Source organism: Daphnia magna, linkage group LG1 (assembly GCF_020631705.1).
Source record: "Daphnia magna isolate NIES linkage group LG1, ASM2063170v1.1, whole genome shotgun sequence".
NCBI classification, from domain to species: domain Eukaryota; kingdom Metazoa; phylum Arthropoda; class Branchiopoda; order Diplostraca; family Daphniidae; genus Daphnia; species Daphnia magna.
Genome location: NC_059182.1, coordinates 252,113 through 274,303, shown reverse-complemented (window position 1 = coordinate 274,303; position 22,191 = coordinate 252,113). Strand labels below are relative to the sequence as shown.

The window sequence follows — 22,191 nt, the reverse complement described above, 5'->3', positions numbered from 1 at the left end:
GTATACGGATATATATGAAGTTAGTAGAATAATAACAGTAACTATAGCAACGTAAACTATTGTGACCTTGAATATCGTGAGGGAGTCGGAAGAACTCCCGAAGCAGTTCTTCCCGTACAAGGATGTCAAATGCGATTGAATTCAATGAATCAAGGGCACTAAAGTTGTTGATTGCTAAATTAGTGGGGAGTATATAACAACCATTAAGAGACTACATAAAGCAGAAACATTGAAATACGAATGAATTCTCTATAGAACAAAGTCAAACTCAACTTTTAATGAAATACCTGGAAATGCTGGCGGATTCAGGAGATTGTTTGCTTGAAAAAAACTAAAAAAAAATCTAAACAATTTTCTGTTTGTGCTGTTGGTGTTTGGCTGCGCGTGACTCGTCGTTTTACCCCAACGGCGTCGGTCACGGACTTGTTTCTTTTTTGTTTTTTTTTGTTTAGCATCTCCGTGTGTGTGCAACCAGACATTTTGGGGAGAAACAAGATTTAGAAACACAGAAATACAGCAGAAAGGGGAAGACAGATGGATACGGAGGGATGGACTTTTAGGAGCGTGCGGACGGGGGGCAGGTCAATAGCCGTCTAAACTGTTATTGCATGGTCATACTTAATTTTCTTGATGTTCGCATCTGTTCTTTTTTTTGAAATTTCTTTTGCAAAGGGATTGAAACTTGGGACCATGACGCCGCACCGAATTGTACACAGTGAACTAGTTTTCCACTGTTTTGATGGTCCCGAAATAAAAAATTCCGATTCAAGGACGTAGATCACGTGAATTATCGTGCTGTGGCTGCATCAAGGCCAGTTACTTATATCAACTATATTTGCTTTCTTGTTATATCATTCGTTTGTTGTGCCATCTTGGCTACTCGTTGCTCCGAGAAACGAAGCTCATGTGCCCTGGTCAATGGCCACACACATCACCGAGTTCATCAACCAAATCAGGTTTTGATGTTTCTCATTTTGAAAACAGTCAATCTTGAGAAACAACGCCGACCATTGCTGACAGTTTGATAGAAAACTAAACACAAACCAGTTTCTATGTGTAATGATCGTATAGGTATGAATCGAAGTCGAAAGCAAAAGAGGCAGCCATATTTTTGTTGTTCTTATCGTTGCAGTAGATGTGCATTGCGCGGTTCAGAGAGCGGTCGAACCGGTTTGATGCAACAATCGAAATCTCTGCGGCGATCGAAACGTTCGTCAAGTTGATAGCCAACTACTCCTCCCACTCAACTCTTTGCCTCCCATTTTCGTCTCGTGCCCCCTGTGAAACACAAAAGGCTGCGTACATATAAAGGAAGGACAATATGCGAGAAGAGCGGTCATACGTTTGCGCCAACTAGTCGAGGAATCAACCAAACAAGTCCTCTCTCTCTCAGAGGTCATCAAGTGCTGCTCACGAACGAACGGCTCAAACGAATCGCGGGGAAAGATGACCAACGCCTTGGCAAGAGTTGCGGCTGTTTTCACGGTATCATTCTTGCCTTAATTTCACGCAAATCGAATTGATTTTCAATCAGCTCTTTCGCCTTACATTTCCAGCTGCTTTTGGTTGTACAATTATCGGCCAGCGCAAGCGTTAAAGGCCGTCCGGTCGCTTCTGTCGTCAAGACTGAGCCGGAAGTTAAGGCCGTCAAGGCTCCGCAAGTTGTTGCATCCGATCCTGTGCCCGCTAAGGTCCAGCAGAAAACGGCCGTGCCTGTCCAGAAAGAGAAAACCGTCGAGCTCGTTCAAAAAGAAAAGGTTGTCGAGCCCGTGCCGCAGACGTCGGCCGACGCACCTCAGAAATTGAACGTCGACGCAACCAAATCGGCGGAAGACGCCAAAAAAGCCGAAGTGGATGCTGGACACCACATCCAGGGAGACGGTCCATTTGTGGTCAACGCCCAGCAATTGCCACCCGACGTCCGAGAGGAAATTATGAGGCAATTGAACACCCAGTACCGCCTCTCCCAGGAGAAGAAACAACAGCAAAAACAGCAGACAGTCAAAGGACATCCAGGTGTTCAAGTGAAAAGCGATTACGTACCGACACCGGAGAATGAATCTTTCGATCCGGAATTGGCGGCCGGAATCGCCGAACTGCTCACCCGCATGGCTGTCGAGGATGACGTGGGCAACCAGTACATCGATTTGGAGGAACTGCCGGCCGCGCTCAAACTCCAGGTGATCTGAATACTTGACCAAGCAGCAAACGATGGACGAGCAAAAGGAAGTGCTAGACCAGTTGAAATTGCAACAGCACGCAGAGAAGGTGAAAGCCCAAGAGGCCAGTTTTGCCAGCCTTTTGAACAAGCAAACTGACAGCCAAATCGATGAACTGTTGAGTAGTTTGCTTCAGGGATATCTCGAAGATTATCCAGGTATGAAAAAAAATTTGCATCTCTGTGTAGACGTAGAAATTCTAATATTTCTCGTTCATTTTGATTCTTCGAAAAGGGCCAGCAGCCGGTTATTACCCTCAACGCTTGTCACCTTACGGTATGAATCGCAGTTCACATTTCCTATCGTAAATGCTGTATAACTAATCGATTCTTCATTGATGATAGCCTATCCGCAAAGACCCGCCTTTCCTTCCAGATACCCCCCGTACGGAGTTCAGCCTCAATACGGAGGCTATCCAGGTGGAAATCAGTACCACGGCAGTTTCCGACCTTATTCCGGACTAGCGGCTTATCCCTCCGCCGCCCTTGGAGGTTTCCATCCCGCCTCGTATGGCATCCAGCCCTACGTCCTGCAAAGTTCGTTGATTGCTCGCGAACCATTTCCCCAATTGTACGATGGATCCGTCGCAACAAAACCTTTGCCTCACCGCACGATTGGCGGACCGGTGGCCGGCTTTTCAGCTGTGCCAATCGATTACGTCGAGTATCTGAAGCCCGAAGACCAGCCTAATCCATTAGCCGCCTACTACGCCTATTACCGCCAACTCTACGAATCGCAGGCTCAAGCGGTGGGTTCGAGATACGCGCAGGTGCCCCGCATTCATCCGGCAGATTTGGCCGCCCAGCAGCCGAGGCCCTACGTCAATTACAAGTTCCGTCGTTATTGAATCATTTAGACGATGGACCTTGTAACAAGGTGGAGGGTGTTGCTGCATCACCAGTTATTTATTTTTGGCCAGGATATACGAACTGAATGTTGTTGGGGTTTGATTGATTAAAGGGCTCAAGTTGTGTGCAACGACAATAATATAAATACCGGTTTCTAAATGCAATTCAAGGTTATTTGTATACATGTCTCGTCAAAGAGATTCTTCTTTTATTTTTTTTTAAATGTCCCTAAAAAGGATTTGAATGAGCAACGGAAATGGTTCCGCTGCCTCACGAGAAACATGAACCCGTCGTGCAACTTTGAACTGCACGACGGGATACAGGAGATTTCGTGTTGTTGGATGTGAAAATTGAAAAATGTGAGTGCGATCCTTTCAGAAGTCAAGGTGAGTTTTTTTAAAACATGAAATGATGAAGGCTTTTTCTTTTTTTCAATTAGTCTTTGATTGTCATCCTTTCCAATTGAATACGCATTTTGAACGGTACGAGCGTCATACATGTAAATTAGGGAATGAACGGCCACTTTACGAAAAGGAGAGAACCAGCCGATGGGTGAATGGCCGCTGCCTCAAACCAGTTTTCCTCGGAAACGATTTGTTAGTTGGGAAACGTGACGCACGATATCAACAGTTACAACAACAGGCACAACAAAGAACAAACGAACGTATTCAGGTTGAAACACATCATTTTGAATCGACTTCTTTTCTATAAATACCTTTGGGTCTCTTGTTATATTCCTTTAACCAGCACGTTCACATCTTTTCTGAGCAATCAAGTTTTCTTCCTTTTTCTCTCTTCCTTATCTGTTATAGCCATCCTCTTTCTTCTTCGGTTCTTGGTTAGGGTTTTTATTCTTTTCTTTCGTTCCCTCCTCCTACCCCCAGCCGTGTGCCCACCTTAACTGGCCGTGAAAAGGAAAAGGTGTATCCTATTCTTTGTGTGTGTCTCTGTGTGTGTGTGGGTAGTCGGTGTTCACGTACACGTGTATATAAAGGACAATTTGGCGAGTAGAGTGGCCATACGTTTGCTGTAACTAGTCGAGTAACCAACTCGGCTTGTTCCTGGAAACATATTCAGTTGATACAAAAATGGCAGCCATTTGCAGCAACGGAAGAGTGGCTCTCCTCTTCGTCACGGTAATTGATTATTCATTTCTTTCACATTCATTTCAGCCGAGACAACAATTTAAAAAAACTGGTTTCTTTTTAACGTTCTAAAGTTGCTGGTGGCGATGCAAGTTGCAACCGGTTTGGACGTGGCGTCCGGTGCGTTCGATTCGACCGTCGTAACGGCCAACAAGCAGCCGATCACAATCAGCAACAACGCCAATTCTCAGATTTTCCAATTCGACGATTTGCCACGAGAAGTCCAGCAGCAAGTGGTGGAAGCCCTCCATCAACAGCAGGCGGGCAACAAGCTGGAACAGCAACAACCACGTCCCGATCAGGTCGTCAAAGATCAATCGGTTGTCGTGTTCGAGGTGGAAAAAGGATCGCCACAGAATGCGGATCGCAAAGATCCGGCCAACGAAAATGTCCAGCTGACTGAAGAGCAACAGGGCCAGCTGGCCCTGATGCTTTTGCGCGAGCAAGAAGTCCTCCAGCAAATCCAAGAGCAGCAGCAAGGCGGCCAGTCATTGGTCGATCCAGCGCTTGCCGATGCTGGACCTTTCATTGTCGATTCGGATCAACTGCCACCGGAGGTCAAAGAAGAAGGTCATGAGGCAGTTGAACGAACAGTTCCAGCAGGCCCAGCAAGAGCAGCTTGGCGAAGGCGGACAATCGGCGGACGGTGGCCAACCTTCTGACGATGAACTGGCCCAAGTGTTGGCTCGCATGGCTGTCGATGATGGAAACGGAAATCAGTTTGTCGACATGGACGGCCTTTCGGACGAGTTGCGGACTCAAGTGACTGAATACCTGATCAGGCAGCAACTGGACAAAGTTGGCAACGAAGAAGACAAACAACAACAAGTCAAGCAAACGTCCAACGCGGACAAACAAAGCGGCAGCCAAGTGGGAGGAATCATCGGCAGTTTGATTGGCGGAGCTGTCGGAGGCTATCCCAGTAAGACTTATAGGCCTATGCTGCACCACCACATCGCATTTAATGATCACATTCAATCAATCTTTACTATGTTCAACAGCGCAAGGAAACTACGGCTATCCCCAGCAAGGGAATTACCCTGGTGGTGGATATCCTCAACAAGTTGGACATCCAGGTGGCTATCCAGGTGGGGGTTATCCTCAATACGGAGGTTATCCCGGTGGAGGTTATCCGGGTGGAGGTTATCCGGGTGGAGGTTATCCAGGTGGAGGTTATCCGGGTGGAGGTTATCCAGGAGGCGGCTATCCTGGATCATACCCATCTGGTTATCCCCAACAAGGCGTTTATCCTGGAGGTATGTCCTCGAAGGAATGTCTAGTCTCTTTAAACTTGAACTAAACGGAACATTTTGAACGATCATTCAGGACCATACCGTCCGTCTGGTTCTGGCCATCGTCCCAACAGGCCGTTGGGATCCGGTTACGGCAGACCTTTCTGGGGTCTGAATGTCCCTACAATTCCAGGGACAGCAAAGGCCGTACGGAATCCTAGTCACTCGTGAACAACTAGCCGCCATGATGGGCGCATCTGCCCCGTCCATGGATGATGGTCAAGTGGTCGTTGCCCAGCCGAGTTTCGTCGGACAGGCGAAGCCGCAGGATCCGTTTGCTGTCATTTATCAACAGCTTTACCAGCAATCTCAAGCCGACTGGTGTCCGACCAGCCGGCCGTTATCGAGCCCTACCTGTCGCTGTCCAGCGGAAACAGCCAATGCACTTGAAACATCAATCTCAGACTGTTGGCCACCAATATCCCTATTGAAACTGAGTGTTGTTGATTTTTATTGTATACGTTTTTGACGATTCGTTAACGCATCATATTCTCTCATTTTTTTTTTTTGGTTTTGTTTTGTTTATGGTTGGAAAGGAAGCGTGGCTTTGAATTTCGGTAATTGCCTTTGGTTGTTCATTTTCTTAAAATGGAAATACATTTGGAGCTTTTTCACACAGAGACGAGTCAATAAGAAATGCACTCGGCATCGTGCGTCATCCATCACGGTGGATGTTAAGTATACTCGCAGCACAAAGAAAAATGGCCGACCCATGATTACACTTTCATTTGTGGTAGCTCTTCAAGGTCACATCGCCTTCAGGTTGTTGTTCTCACTCACCCAACGTGAAATTGTTTGTCATTTACTCTCTTTATAGCTGGTTGAGTGAATCACCGACTGCCTTAAGGACACGAGTCGAAATAGTCATATAATAGTTTTGTTTTGATTTTATCCAGTCTCGATTTTGAAATGGTACGTCATAATAAATCAAGATTGGCTTCGTTGCCTGTTCGTTGATCAGATCTAATTTACGACGACGATTGTTTTCCATCGTTGAACATGGCCATCGCAGAGCGTGACATAGTCTTACATCGTGAATTCTGATAGTGGATTCACGTTCTGGCCATCTCTTAGTTCCTCTATGGCTGCCAGGTAAGTATATGTTGAAGGAGAGCTGCAGCACGACAAGAGTCACTGACTCGCACGTTTGCTTAGAAGCCTGGAAGCTGAAATTGGCTTGACTTGACGACCACAACAACGTAGGAAAGCCAAGCTGGATGTATATTGACTTGCATTTCTCATATTATCTATAGGTGGGGCATGTTGCCTTTATTTTGTTTCTCTCTTTTATTCAAATGTGTTTGTTTTCTCAGTTGGTTAGACAGAAAGGGAAAGAGGTGCATCCTTTTCTATGTGTGTAACCATCTAAGCGAAGCAACCGGCAAAGCGCCAAAGGGCAAGTTCTTCAAAGTTCCTTGAACCGCAGGTGCTCAATTTGGGTTCCTCTTCCTATGCGTGTGTAATCATTAATTGTAGGTTTCGTATTTGCCATTGTGTGGATCAACGTAATAGGCTGCATAATTAACACGTAAGAATTGGATAACGTTTTCTGACTGATTCTTTCATGTTGTCTCGATTTTAAAAAAATACTCACGAAATTGGATGTACGGACTAGCTTGTGATTCACGCTCGGGACTTTAAATTTTGTCTTTTTTTTTAATTCCAGAAATTGTGATGGAAAAGGGCAGCTGTGTGATGTCACTGAACTTTTGAAGGTGCCTTTCAGCCACGCTCGTTTTGCTTTGAAAGACAAAAGAACAAGAAGAACCCCTGAAAGGACCAACTCATCCGACACAATGACATTAAAAAAAAAAATAGACGTTGTGCCAAGTATCTTGTAGACATCTTTTATCGAATACGGTTGTTTTTTTCCTGATTTCCTTTTATAGTTAGTTGCTCAAGTAGGAGCCCATTCCACTACATTTAAACAGGTACGTTTAGTTCTTTGTCCAGAACACATTTGACTATCGCGACTTTACCAACGCACCTCTTCGCCACAAACCGGGTCTTTCATCGTTGTCGCATTCTTTTCGATGGATGGCGTGCGCGGACGTGAGGAAATATAGCCGCAATGCATCCGGATGCGAATGCGCGAAGAAAGACAACAGCCAACTCCGACATGTTACCTCGTTTGGTTTTCTGCCTGGTAAAGAAAAGCATTCAACATAACGCAGCGATTAGCATTTCTACTTATTGATTTATTCTTTCTAATTGGTACTAGGGTTTCAACTTCTGGCAGCCCCTGGTTGCGTTGTGGCTACCTGTTCTAACAACGGCTGTGAATGGGACGGACGCAGGCGAATGGACCCCGTTTAGCTCATTTGACGATGAGAATGACGATGACATGGCAGCCAGTGGACGCATGCACTCATCGGCTTCGATGCAATTCAGTTCAATCTTCCATTGTGCAGCATGGCTATCAACACGATACACAAATAAAAGGACACAGAAAAGCTCGTTTTTCTCATAGATCCAGTGCGACCGCTCTGCCTCCACTGAAACCATCAACAGATCAAAGTGAAACAGACATCATTTCGTCAAAAGATGACGGGACACATCAATTCTTGACCGAAATTGATTCGTTCAGAGCCAAAAGAGTAGCTCTAGGTGGACATTTTGACGACGACTGGTCCAGCAGCCGATCGAGCTGAACATCCAGATCACGTTCAAGTTATTCGTCTAGCTGGTCATCGAGATGGGCCTATGAAAGGCAAAGGTAATATACCATTTTATCACGTACGTCCCTTGATTGGACGAGGTTCTATGGACATTATCAGCAGCGCTAATTGCGGTGGATATGCGCAGTACAACTACTGCGGTTATTACGACCGACCTTATTACAAGGTGGACACAGACGCTATTATTATCACGGCTAGCTATGAGCTATAGCTTTGAGCCAAGACACTGAAACAAAGTCGACACCTGTTCACTCGTTTAAATTGCCTTGCAGCAGCGACAATGTCTCTATTTATAATCTTATCGTTATTGTTGTGCAACAAATCAAAACTATTGCTGTATGTTTGGATTTCCGTGCAAAAACACCCGACAAATCGGTCTCATTTGAATCTCATCATTCCGAATTCATAATTTGAATACTCATCAATCGTATTACGCACGTATCGGCCGGGGATGAGCCATTGCGTCATCCAGACAGACTTCTTAATTGTCATAACAATTTGAGAAAACAACGGAATCCCAAACAAACACAGAGCCGAGTTGTAAAAGGCTTTGTGTGTGGTTCTTTTTGGCAACGTCTTCATGTACAGTTATCCCCCTTACACCATCAACGCATGTACATGGCCGCGGTTTGTTGTTTCTTCTCTCTGCTTTTTGGTTGTTTTACCATCACTGGGTATCGTAATGTGAAGAGTTGATATTGCACGAAGCATGTGGCCGTATAAAAACAAGACATATCAGTTCTCTGTCCGCATTCAGCCGCCAACTTCCTCCTCTGTCTGTCGGACATTTAACGAACGCCATGCTCCAACGTCTCTTCCATTGCCAGGTAGACGCTTTTTGAAACGCCCATTCGTTTTGTGACAGTCCCTTTCGCTGATGGATCTGTTGTTGCATCTTGATGCCCCCTTTGGATTTGTTGCACAGGTAGGCCTGCTAACGTTGCTATTGACGCTGGTCGTGTTGGCTGTCGTGAAGGCAGCTGTTGTCGTCGTCCCCGATCAGGAAACGTCGATTCCAACAGATGGACCAAGTGAACGAACATTCGGACTCATCGGACTTGTCGCATCCATCTGGGCTGTTCTTCGCCGGACAATGGGCTGACCCCCCCTCGCCATTTGTTTTTTCAATGCCTACACAGTTATCTTGCAAAAAAAACAAACAAACAAAAAGAACATGTTCAAATCCATCAGCGTTGCCTTGAAATGCAAATAAACAGAGTTTTTATCTATGGATGTGTCAAATGGACATTCGCGCTGCTGTTGGGACTTGAATGCGAGTTGATCTTTATCGTTTCTGCTGCACACACAGTTGGATATACTTTCTTCATTTTGCAAAAGGGGGTGACCCTTGACGAGACGCCCATATAAACTGGCACAGCCCACAAGAAAATGAAACTAGTTGTGCGTTGGGTTTAGACGAGGTGTGTATGCCCAATAGAGGCTCTACTGACCGGCCAAAAATGAATCCCCCTATTCGTGTGATGGTAAGTTCCCATGTAAAACAGACCATTTATTTATGTGTCAATATTTTTAAAGACAAATTTTTCTAGTGGGGTTTCCTTGTTGCAATAACGTTGCCATTGATGACGTCATCAGCGAAGGCTGCGGATCACGGAGCACGTCCCAAACGCCAGCCGCAATTGCTGGGCGGGCTATTGCAAGGTGTCCTCACTGATGATGGGCATACTGGTGTTGCTGGAATCCCCGGCTACGGTATAAGACGATCCAGTAATTATAGCACGTCGTGGTCATGTGATATGGTAATCTGTCATTTTTTAATGGACAGTGCCTGGCTATTCACCTCTGCATGCGGCTCGTTTCGGAAGCCATGGTCATCGTGGTCACAGGCCTGTCGGATCCGGTGATTTCTACGGTGGTTCTTCCAGTCACGGAAGTCATCATGGCGGACACCACGGTGGTCACGTTAGCTACGGCGGACACGGGCACGGACATGGATCAGGATCGTTTGGGCATCTAAGTGGTATTCACGCGAGTGGTGGACACGGACAAGGAACAGCTCATGGCTACGGATCAGGTGGGCATGGAGCGGGCAGTCACGTCCACGGAACAGGATCAACCGGGCACGGAGTTGGTCATGGACACGGTGGAATCGGCGGCCATGGAACTGGTGGACACGTTCACGGAGCAGCATCGACTTGGCACGGAACTGGTGGGCATGGTCATCATATCCATTAATATCTTTCGTACGAGTATTCGGCTCAATTGAGTAGGTAGGGCGACAGTTCAAAATCCCTGAAAATGCCATGGAACAAGGGATGTATCGTATACTCTGTTGTCTAATAAAAAACATGTTTTGAAGACAATCCTCTTGTTTAGCTTATCAATCTTTTGAAATCGCCTAATTACAACATGAGAGAGTCGTGTGGCTTATTCTTCGAGCTGGAATACATCGTGCTGGAAATGGCTGCCCGTTACACAGAATCTCGTTCTTTTTTCCTGCTTTATTGAAATCATCAAAGCAATAACAACCAAAACCTTGAAAAAAAAAGGCAAAACTAGAACAAAGACCTCTGTTGACCTCGCGATTGACAGGGTAATGTACGTATGCGAGGGTTGATGTTTATTCCTCGCGATGGACCAATCCCTCGTTTTGTGAACTTTCAAAGGTGGACTGCTGATGCGACCATATAAATTACGTGGCTCAATTCAAGACGTTAGCCAGTTGCTTTCGACGAGTTGGGGTCGTTATAGTCGAGTCTTTATCTGCCACCCGCCCTTGAAATGAATTGGTCAATTTACCTGGTAAGAACTGGAGACAAAGGCCGCTCTTCTTTCTTTCGTTATTCGCGAATGATTCGATTGCTGACATCTCGCTACGACATTTTCATTCCAGTTGTGTTTGGTAGCCGCAGCGCTGTCCGTCGAAGCCGCCAAGAACGATGTCGCAGCTCGTCCTAAATGGGAGCCGCAAGTCGTGAATGGAGGATTGGTGGTCGCTCTGCGTGCAAGTGCACTCGCTGGACAAAGATACGGTTATGGCCACTACGGTTTGTACATGTCGACATTTACACTTGTCACGTGTTTAATCGGTGCGCTAATGAAAACTTGATATAGGTCATCTTCCATCTTACCATGGGCATGGCGGTCACGGACACGGACATGGATTTGGCTTCGGTGGCCATCATGGAGGGTACCTTTGACATGGTAGATTTCCGTCATGTTGTAATTCAATTCTTTTGTGCAGACACCATGGCGGACACGGCCATCACGAGCACGGACACGGACATCATCATGGCCATCATTGATGAGAAGGATGCAACTGATTGGCTCATCCATAGCTGTTTCCAACATCCGTTTCACAATTTTGAATCAATTTATCGTTTTTTGCACGGCCCTAAATCGCGCAGTCCATTTCAATTTCCCTGATCCTGTTTACACACACTGGCCAGGGACGCTTTCCAATTCATGCATTTATCTTCCGGCTGTTTTAGGACAGGCTTATATTTATATCTCACATTTCCCATCTCAAGAGTTGGGATTCAACATCTAGGGGTCATTGATCCACGGAATACACACACACTGACTTTGGTAGATTTAATACCATCCGCTTTTTCCCTTTAAAACTGAATTGTGTGACCATTAAAAGGTGGGGGTTGAACTCCCCCCCCCCAAAACAAAAACGAGTACCTGTGCCTTCTTCTTTTATTTGTTTTTTTTGCTGGAATGAGGAAGAAGCTGCTAGTTGGAGGTTAGTCACCCCCAATAAATGTCACCCGTGTAAACTGTGAACCGTTTAAGGTTGAAGCGTGTAACCTCCTCCGCCAATCCGCTTTCAAAAGAGGCGATGTAAAAAACCCGGAAAACCAGACAAGGCAGCCCACCTTTTCCCTGTGGGGATCTACACATTTTCCAGGAAAGTCATTGAACAGCTCGGCCTCTCGTCAGTCGCAGTTGGTGTTTGTGACACGCACGTAAGACGTTCCTGCGATCCACGCAAAGAAATGATTCGCTCCTTCCGTTTGGTAAACAGTGCTGAACTCTGCAATCGAGGAAACAAATGAAAACACATGTTGACTGATGAATTTTGTTTGAACTTCTTCTCATTTCCAGGGGAGGTCGACAGCTGTTCTATTAGCGATGGCGCTTTTCCTGATGCAGACCAACGCCGAAGAGTCGGTTGTCCGCCAGAAACGCGAACCTCAGCGTTTCTTGGGCGTAATCATTGAAAGCGCTCTGACGGGCCAACACCACGGTTTCGGTAATCCTGCACAGAACGATAAGCTCAGCTTGAAATTGGAATCATTGATTAGATGCATTGACGTCTGACAGGTCATCGGCCACCTTTTTATGGCTATGGAAATGTCCAAGGAGATCATCAAAGGCACTGGTGGCTGCCCAGTTGGTGGCCATCGCGAAAGGTACAGACAATCTCTCTCTCGACTATAGAAATGTCCTGATTGCACAATTTCTAACTGTTTAGGAATGATGGCGATAGTCACTTTCACGTCGCGGCTAAACAGGACGGGCTGTTGCAATCCTTGATATTCACGAGAGATTTCTCTATCCTTTTGTACATGCAAGTGTGTCTTTTCTCGTTTTTTTTTTTTAAATCCACCGTGTGCATTTCATGGCGATTACACGATGATTCCGAATCCAACCGCAGTCATTCACTCCATCAATCAACGCACAAAACAAAGGAAAACAAAGAAAACTGTCGTAATAAATAGCCCTCTGTATCAACAACGAGTTATAAAGCGTCTGTTTGCCATGAGGTGTGTGATTTCGTCACAAATGATAATGGGTGCATGTTCTCTGATCATCCGCAATCGGATCCTATATTTCTATGTGCAATCTTGATTGCAAAACAAACCCGACAATGACCGCACGGATCGAATATAGCTACAACTGCGGCTAAAAATATTAAAAAAACTGAACATTAATGGCGAAATCGCGTGAATAGGTGCGATCTATAAAGGTCCATGTATATGCAAATAGATATAAGTAGCGGGAATTCTGGAGCTGTTTATGCTAATGTCGGCCGACAACGAATTGAGTGGCATTGACCAACTGCCTCTTGACAATTGGAGCATAAATTATAAAAAAGAAAAAGTGACATTAAAAAAACACGTCACTTTCGAGTCCCAAAAACCTTCCAACAAGGAAGTGGCGTTTACCTCTTTTGTCACCATCCCCCGCATAAAAAAACAGGGACCATGACCTTCAATTGAGGGTTTCAGAGCTTTAAAAGTTCTTGTTATGTTTTAGTAGCTTTCAACATTGTGATGGATCTACAGTCATTACAAAGAAGAAGAACAAAATCTAGCGGGGCAAACAGCCACCAGGAAGCCAAATGTTTTTCTTCTTCGTTGTGCACGTGCTGCTTGAAATGCAGGGGATTCTAATCTGCCACCTGTCAGTCAACGAAGGTCGCAGTTGCTCTTATCATATCCAAAAGAAAAGCACAAGAGAATCACCTTGTGCGAAGCTATGCTTGATGCCATGGAGCCAACTGCGACAGCTTTCCTTTGGCTTGCCCTCGTCCCCTCAGATTGTTCCACCTTGATTGCAAAGATTCGCCAAAATAACGTATACAGCTGAATCCGGCACAGAACGTGTCCATCAGGTGGAACAGGCATCGATTGGGCAAACCGGACAAGCAGATTCGGAAATGCTGGTGGAGGAAAAACAAAAGAGCGAGACACATTTGCAATCAAGAGGTCGTTGTACCTTCAGTCAGGCCAGAGAGATATAAAGCGACACGTCCAGTGTCCGCACCACTGACGGACAGGTAGAGCGACAGAGACCGACGTGAGGTCAACAAAGGGCGAAACGAGAACTTGCCAGTCGACTGAGGTCAAAGAACGCGACAGGATGCTGCTTCTCTCCGCAATTCAACGCTGGTTCTCCTCGACTACGTTACTGGTAAGCATAGCACATAACAACTATCTAATCCACAAGCTTCTCCCTTGACTTGTTTATGACTTTAAAACGCCCCCATTGTCCTCGGGTGGTTCAATTTCTTTTACGTCGTTTGTCCTTGTCGTTTCAAGTGTCACGTCATCCGGGCTGGTGGCAACCAAAGTTCCTTTCCCCCACGTCTACCTTTCCTCTTACTCTCATTTGAATAGTTGTCGTGTTCATTTTCCCGCCCTTTGCAGTCGGATTGATTAACTTTGTTTCACTTGTAATCGCTCCCTATATCCAGCTGTCTGTGATTTCGACGGCTCTGATTGTCGAGGCTCGACCCAATGCCAACGGTGAAGACTGGCCAGATCGCGAAGCAACAGGTGCATTGGGAATCGAGCAAGACGCAAACGACCCGCGTTCATCACAATTCATAGTGGACGATAAAAGAAATGAAGAGAAACACGAGTCGACAGGAAGCGGATTTGTGGCCAACGCGTTGGCCGCTGGAGTGGGAACGCTTTTGGCCAGTGGTATTGCCAATTACGGTAGCAATGCTGGCTATCCCTACGCATCGGGTAATAATAAACACGTTGGAGTCGTAACAGTTAATGCATTTTGCTATTAAAGAAAGTCTGATGATTGAACTTGCTCGTCCATTGGTACAGGTGTTGGGTTCAACAACATGGCTGGCGCTTACGTGCCACCAGGGGCTTACGTTTCCGGAGCTGGCGCTTACATCCCCGGTGCTGGGGCTTTCGGGCCCGGTGCTGGGGCTTTCGGGCCTGGTGCTGGCGCTTACATGCCTGGATCTTACGTTCCTGCAGCTGGCCCTTATTTTCCAGTGGCGCCAGGCTACGGTGTAATGCCAACAGGTACATTACATAATCCTTTATCGATAAGTTTCAACGGAGACCATCTTTGTTCACTAATTATTCATTCGATCCAAAATGTTTGATATGAAAAAAAAAGGATACCGTCCTCAAGTTCAGCCGATTTACGGAGACCGGGACGATACCGACGTCCCTGATTCCACTTCTGATTTGGCCGATTTCGGCAATAGCTATCCGGCTTATTATTCTGAACTTTTGAGCGGAGACGCACCTCCGACGAAGGAGACTGAGGCTTCTACTCTCCCCGTCGACGCGGATGCGGAATCGTCCGTAGTGAGGCAGCAAGACATCCGCATTACACCAGGTCGTGTTACGTACCCGATCGACTGGTCTGCGGTGGCTCACCATTACTATCCTTCAATGGATGCAGAATGGGACAGTCGTTCATCGTCCGAAGCTGACAGCGAAGACGTGGCCACAGTTAACGACGAATCTTATCCACTGTAGATGTGGAAGGATGCGACGTCATTTGCATTTGAGGTTCACGGGAGAATATGTTAAGTGCATTTTTTAATCAAAGATCTAAATCATTCGTAATACAAAAGAATTTGGACTTGAATTGTGTGCGTCGCTTCGTGCATTTGTTATTCAAGGCAGAATGTTGTGTGTACATCGCATCGCTGAAATATCTGGTTGAAGTTGATGGATTTGCTGGCGTGCCATCCGCCGGCTATGGCCGAACGAAAACACACGAGAAATGAAGTGCATAATACAAGGTGATGTGAATGTATCCGCAATCGTTGGTCGATTGATTTACGCTTCTTTGCGCCTTCATTTCAAATGGCGGCACTATCAAATTGCGGCGATATCGAAGGTTTGTTCAACCTCGACCACAGGTAGCTTGTTTCGATATTCCCAGGGCTATTTCCTTACTCGGTTTGTTGTTGCTGCGTTGCAGTCGAATAAAGACGTTTGGTGTGTGTTCTCAGGGATGAAGGTTGAACATGTTGTGTTGCTAGGTGCCGCAGAATTCTCTCAAATGCCGACGTGATGTCGAGAGCTGTTCCTTGCGTACGTATACAGACAGACGAAGAACAAAAGGTACGAAGAGGCGATGGACGTTTGCCGTCGTACGTTCTGTCGTTATTGGCTGAAAAATGGAATAAATACGTTGTATATGTAATAAACAAACTTCTTATTCAACAATCCCAACTAAAAACTTACTTACCCTTGAAAAAAAAAAAAACTAGAAAGACTCGGGGGTGCCTTGGGCTTTCCTGTGGAAACCATGAACCGACAAAGAGCTTTTCCTAACAATCTTAGCATACCCACACACCTCCCGTATACTGTGCATGCGTGTGTGTGTGTGTCTTGTTTACGATCACGCGGTTGAGATTGCCCGATTCCCACTTTTTATTTTCCCCCGCCCTTTCTGCTATACGAGGCCATTGCCTTGCGTTTCCAAGTATAAAAAGCCCTGGAACGATGGTTGTAAGGCATCAGTAGACAGTCGTCAATCCTGATAGACAGTCGCTGTATAACATCATGAGTCGTCGTATCCTGGTAAGACGTGCCTTGAATTTTGAATCTTATTATCTTTATGTTTATGCTAATGTATTTCACAATTCGCTGACGGCAAACAATAGTTGAGTCTGTGCGTCCTGGTTGCCGTGTTGGCCCTCGTCAGCGTCGCGGAAGCCGCTCGTGAACGTCGCCAACTTGTCAACGCCATTCTGGGAGCAGCTTTGGGCTCTCCCGGCTACGGCTACGGTATTTGCATTGCTTTCGGCTGAATAAGTGCCATATAGAGGCCTATTTGACACTGAAATTGAACCCAAACCTTTGTACGAGATAGAGGCGCTAATCGTTTTTCAATTGTTCTTCGAAACAATAGGGCAACAGTACGGAGGTTACGGTCATCAAGGCTACGGAAATTACGGAGGCTACGGTGGACGTCCCAGTGGATATGGTGGATATGGTGGATACTCTGGATACAATCAGGGATATGGCAATTATGGTGGCCGTCCAAGTGGCTACGGTGGATACGGAAACCAGGGCTACTACGGTGGATACGGTGGATACGGTGGAAGGCCCACCTATGGTTAATTTCTATCACCATGACGATATTAAATGTATGTTCGTATACTGTAAGTTTGTTGCCGTTACAAGTCCGATCCCTTAATTATTCGTCATCCCGCTACTCCTTGCATGATCAAAACAACAGCAAAACACAAGAGGCAGGATGTGTCTCCCACCTGTTATGCGCACATAAGAAACACGTTGTCGATTCTGACGTACAAAACAAAATAAATGAAGGCTGTGCCCTTTTTAAATAATTAAACAACAAAAATTGTCTTTCTTGTACAGGTTCACCAACTATTTAAACAGTTGAGTGAAGTCGTAAATGGATGATCGTAAACGATACGGACGAGAATTGGTTGTTGAACCCTACGCACGCATCACAAGTCATAAAATAACCTTTTCCTCGGTTGTGTTTTATAAGAGCCTTGACGGCCCTTTTAAAAACGGCCAAATACAAAGAAATACAATTGACGCCTATCACCAGGTAGGCCCTAATGCAGGTAATGGAGGCCAGAATGCCAAGTGCACCTACTACAGTTTGGGTCTTTCCCACAATAGCTCACAATAGAATATACAGTTTTAAATGAGGCAAAACGTTCCAACGAACTCTGCATTTACAATCGGTTTCTTTAAAAAGTCGAATCACACACGTGAAGATGGGAGAAATGGAGTAAGGCTAGTCCAGGGCCAAGAGATTCGTTCCCCCCGCAGAACATCAGTCATCGTCCGTCACGCATATACAAGAATCGTCATGGCAACCTATACATTCTTCACCTAGGAATTATTTGAATGCTTTGGCCACTACGTACAACTGACCAGGAACTAAAGCGAACGTGAAGAGGGCAAAAAACAAATTCATCTCATACCAAAAGCAAATGGTCGTGCAAAAATTCAATTCCAATGTGACCTTGCAAATCCACTTTTGTCTGTACGCCATTGCCGCTCATCCGCCATATGGCAGATCATCAACATCAATTGCTTTGTATAAGTATAAGGCCATATAACCGGTTTACACAAGAGATTGACCTTAAAATCTATTTGAAAATTGCGCTTCAGATTATTGACACACAGCTGTGAAAATTATTGATGGCCGTGGAATCCAACTCGTCCACGGATCATGTGATGAAATTTCAAAGCGTCTTTTGCTTTGTTGTCTTGAATTCACGATATATTGAAGCTCACCATGAGAAGGCAAACTAGCACGAGACTTTTATGTTTGGTGGGCGTGATTCTACACGTTCATAACAGATTTTCCGTTGATGAAATGATCTTCCTTTTTCAACATCACACCATAAAATGAACGGCCAAGGTTAATTGAGATCTAGGATAAAGGGGATGTATAAATAAATCCATCAGTATAATTGCCTTTTCCGATATTGCGCACACAAGTTTGCCCATGTCCAACAGACGCTGCTGAATACCTAAACAGCCTGGCCATTATATTACGGACGCTGATTTCAGATGTCGCAAAGTTCCATTGTACTATATCTTCATTCAGTTCCGCTGTGACGAAACGGAACTGAAACTCAGCCAAGGAACACAGCAGTGATGTGTAGGCTGAGAATGGATTCATCCCGCATCGTTCGGCTTATAGAACAAATCACATGAAATCATTACCAAATGCGGATAGGTTTCTCTGTCGGCTTTATCTATCCTATATAATCTGATGCATATAATATGTCGACCTATAATCTGATGCAGCAAAGTGAAAGCTCCCTGCTGGATGTTTCTTTTTTTTCCTTGTTTTCTCTTGTTACTCCTCCTTTCGAGCACCAAGTAGAAGACCCTTTCCGATACACATAGTGTTGACGAGTTTTATATAGTTGCAGTTCTTCCTCAGTCTCCCCGACAGTATCACGCAACGTATAAACCAACGTTCTTAAATGAGTTTTTGTCTTTCCAAATTCAAGGTATTGTCTTTATCCACTAACTCCTTTGAAACAACAAGTTCATACGTAGTCTAATGGTGTCCCTTTTTTTGTTCCATTTTTTTTTTAAATTCTGTGACGTGACAACTTCAAGGGGCGGCTGTTTGTCCTGTTGGTCTCCTTACAGGTGCTAGCCAGTATGAACACGCTGAATAGTCACGCGGTCGATGCTTCCGTTTTTCAAACCCTTTTAAAACGTACGTTAAAAAACCCAGTTGATATACATATTGGGCAACTTAACTTTGAATTTAACTGGATACATCTATATCTATATAGGAAGACCGTTTGATTACAAAGGTGGACATTTCGGCAGCAATCCGAATCGTGGCTTTATAAAAGGACATTTGCGTCCCGAAGAATACCAATACGGTCCTGACGAAATACCTTTCATACTCTACAGTTGATTTTTATACCCGTAGTAGGAGGAAAGGTACACCACAGCACTGTATAGCCAAAATGAACTTTAAGTCATTTTTTAAATCTCTCTGTATTTCAGGATAAAGTCCTTTTTTTTCAAGCCATACGATATATCACAAGACACATAACCAACTGAATCACACCGCCATATCAGTTTCTCTCTACGGAATTCCTACAAAATGAACTCTTTAACGGATTTAAACAGATAAAATACTGTAGTTACTAATATGCTTAATAATTTGTTGTGCATTCGATTACATTCCGCGCTCTGGCTCTTACATATATATACGTGTACTATTTAGTGTTTATATAGTTGTAAGACACAACGTCAAAGCTTTCACCAGCGAGGCTTTTCGATTAGAAAGTCATGTTTTTGTGTGCTGGTTTATTTCAGCAGGGTTGGATCACGCATGATGGAAAATCAAGTTGGATGTCTTGCAGGAACCAAAGGCCTCTTTTAAGGGCTTGCATTAATGAAGACTCATTAAAAATGGGCGAGTCTCTTTCAATGCAAAACTCATCAGAAGAAGACAAACGTCTCTTGTCGTCATGATCGACGTTGCCGGGATGCGTTTGGGAACAAGGAAAATCCGATTTTCTCATGGCTCCACTCGGTCGGCCTTTAATTGGTCATGTAACACTTCTCTAACGACAATGCTACTTATTGATTGGTATGCTGCAAATATTGTTTAGACATAATGGAATAACGAGATAACATGTTGCCCAAAAAACTAAACATCCAACGTTGTTTAATCGTAGAAAGCTGTAAGTTGTTTAGTTCTTACAAGGCGGAATGGAATGGTCTGCACAATTTCAATGTATCCATTTTTCTCGCTACTGCTGATGGTCGTTCTTCTGAATATCTGAAACGTCTGTCAGTCCACGAGCGATCCGGACAATAGGCCTACCCATCATGGAATGACGGGCTTACGTCATCTTACCTATACGAGTATGACTTTGTTTTCCTTTACCGAGTTGTTATAAAAACATCAGTAGTCTATAACCACTACTCAGTGAGAATGCTAACATGTTATAGGCTATCATCCCCCCAGCAAGAAGAATGACTCAACTGGAAAGTTTTACCATGTACGACTAATTGTAGGCCAAGGAACAATATCAAGGTTTACGTCTTATGTGAAGGACATGTCATCATATGTAGAATCTTAAGTCAAATGATAAAACGAAGAGGTTGTATAGATTCGTCCCTTATTTTAATCCTTACAGCTTTCAGTTGCAAGTATCATTTTCATTCAGGAATTCACAGCCACCTGCTAACCGTGTCAGAATTTGATAATGAACTGGACTACTCGTTAAGTGATCAGGGCCGTGCTGATGCAAGAGTTTGTCCGCACTCTTTCTGCTGCCAATGCCCATTGATTGTAGAGCAAACGTACGTCCACAAACGTGACTGGCATTTGTTATTGTTGTTTGTATTGACAAGATCATTCGATTCGAGATGATAATTGGAGACGGAAGCTGCTGACGTAGAAACTGGGAGGCCAATGTTTTGCGTCAGTAAAGGTGCACGTGACGGGTGCACACATAAGTACGCATACGCCTTATGTACGTAATTCAGCTTTCACAACATTCTGGAAAAATGGCTCGCTCTAAATTTGAGGGCGTGTAAATATCGAATTGGTACATCATTTACGTAGGCCAATCACGTCTTTGCATCCAAATAACTGCACTACAGTATTTTTCTTTCCGTGGTTCTAGTTAACTATAGCCTAGAACAACAATGCTATTATGGTTTCACCGATTGGGTATGCCGTCCGAGAGTCACGTGACGCTGCATCTTCGTTGATCATTCCAAACACACCTGTTGTTTCAATTCGAACGCACTGTCCTTTACTATTTAAACCTCTGTCCAGTCTTCAGGTCAGATTCACATAGTATTTCGAGCTCACGATACCGCACTGCTGAGATTCAGCGCTAGCTTTTCCTATACTGAATTATCCGATGAAGCTCCATCATTTGGTAAGGCAATCCCACTTGGTTTCTATATTGAATACAACACATATTATATGTACTATACAGTATGGAATTTTAATCATTTTTTCGTTTGTATCGGACTCGTTTGATTGTTTGGTTTCATTTAGTCCATCTTCCTGTTAGTCGTGCTGTTGACGCTAGCCTCATCATCAGTTGAAGCGGGACGTCGACGCCGTCAACTGGACGCTAGTCCCACTGTTTACAGGGCTCGGTTTAATCGTCCTTTAGTGACTAGAAATTCGGTTAGGCAGCCTTCCGGTAAGCGAGAAACAATCCAGTTGAAAAACTTCACTGCTGATTGGACGTCGTTTTTAATTATTGCAACAGCACGTCAGCCTGTGCGCTATCGCGCTTACATCCGTGACACTGCGGATTTAAGCAATTTGCGCTACCGAATCCGCATTCCCAGACGGCCGGACGTGATTAATGCAGGAAGACCCATCCATAACCCGCGAAGGTACATGAAATTTGACTACGAGCATCCAGACCACTATCACATCTATCACAGCTAATCGACACGTATAGACTTGTGAGGTAAACACAATTCATATTAACCCTCTTAGTCGTTGGTCAGAAGTTGATTTTTGTTTTTCTTCTTTTTTTAATCAGTTTTATTGCGTCTCATCAGTTGGGAGGTATATATAGGTGTAGCTACATCTCATAAAATGGAGAAATCTTTGGCGTTACTCTTTATCCCGGATGCAATGTGCGTTAGATTCCTAGCGTCATTTTTCATCTTCAGCCCATAATTGCAACATTTTATGTATATATACACATTATTTGATCCCTATATGCCATAACTTTAAATAAATTGTATTCTTATCTAAATGTGTGGCCAATAAATGATCCAAAGCTAATACGTGACGTGTGGCGAACGATGTTTCATGATCAA

General features: G+C 44.7%; 3 protein-coding genes and 2 long non-coding RNA genes across 5 annotated transcripts; 4 read left to right on the top strand and 1 right to left on the bottom strand.

The window, feature by feature from the left end:
• Positions 1-1,322: 1,322 nt before the first annotated feature.
• On the top strand, positions 1,323-3,231 carry LOC116919265. Its single transcript, XM_032925231.2, has 4 exons — positions 1,323-1,485; positions 1,557-2,377; positions 2,454-2,495; positions 2,564-3,231. Exons 2-4 carry the CDS (start codon positions 2,212-2,214, stop codon positions 3,064-3,066), a joined length of 711 nt encoding a protein of 236 aa, XP_032781122.2. The 5' UTR covers positions 1,323-1,485; positions 1,557-2,211; the 3' UTR covers positions 3,067-3,231.
• Positions 3,232-4,041: 810 nt separating this feature from the next.
• On the top strand, positions 4,042-6,122 carry LOC116919162 (translation initiation factor IF-2). Its single transcript, XM_045175463.1, is given in 6 exon segments — positions 4,042-4,203; positions 4,287-4,706; positions 4,807-5,134; positions 5,214-5,468; positions 5,539-5,626; positions 5,628-6,122. Coding segments are annotated over 6 exon segments (1,485 nt in total). The 5' UTR covers positions 4,042-4,155; the 3' UTR covers positions 5,974-6,122.
• Positions 6,123-9,671: 3,549 nt separating this feature from the next.
• Positions 9,672-16,241, bottom strand: LOC116921685. Its single transcript, XR_004393510.2, has 3 exons — positions 16,109-16,241; positions 13,618-16,030; positions 9,672-13,553 (listed from the first exon to the last, which is right to left on the bottom strand). It is a non-coding gene; the product is annotated as an uncharacterized LOC116921685 (long non-coding RNA).
• A 44-nt stretch (positions 16,242-16,285) lies between these two features.
• LOC116920872 (neuropeptide-like protein 30) lies at positions 16,286-17,221 on the top strand. The gene is made up of 3 exons (XM_032927030.2): positions 16,286-16,443; positions 16,527-16,650; positions 16,775-17,221. Exons 1-3 carry the CDS (start codon positions 16,426-16,428, stop codon positions 16,984-16,986), a joined length of 354 nt encoding a protein of 117 aa, XP_032782921.1. The 5' UTR covers positions 16,286-16,425; the 3' UTR covers positions 16,987-17,221.
• A 1,493-nt stretch (positions 17,222-18,714) lies between these two features.
• Positions 18,715-22,156, top strand: LOC116921031. Its single transcript, XR_006648260.1, has 7 exons — positions 18,715-18,872; positions 18,985-19,087; positions 19,167-19,320; positions 19,387-21,284; positions 21,407-21,557; positions 21,627-21,833; positions 21,909-22,156. It is a non-coding gene; the product is annotated as an uncharacterized LOC116921031 (long non-coding RNA).
• The last annotated feature ends 35 nt before the right edge of the window (positions 22,157-22,191 follow it).

Bases quoted from the DNA above. Each gene is read 5' to 3' on its own strand.
- LOC116920872 (XM_032927030.2), top strand. The intron at 16,651-16,774 runs GTATTTGCATTG...TCGAAACAATAG, and splicing joins CTCTCCCGGCTACGGCTACG to GGCAACAGTACGGAGGTTAC.
- LOC116919265 (XM_032925231.2), top strand. From the start codon at position 2,212: ATGGACGAGCAAAAGGAAGTGCTAGACCAGTTGAAATTGCAACAGCAC. The intron at 2,378-2,453 runs GTATGAAAAAAA...TTCTTCGAAAAG, and splicing joins ATATCTCGAAGATTATCCAG to GGCCAGCAGCCGGTTATTAC. The intron at 2,496-2,563 runs GTATGAATCGCA...CATTGATGATAG, and splicing joins TCAACGCTTGTCACCTTACG to CCTATCCGCAAAGACCCGCC.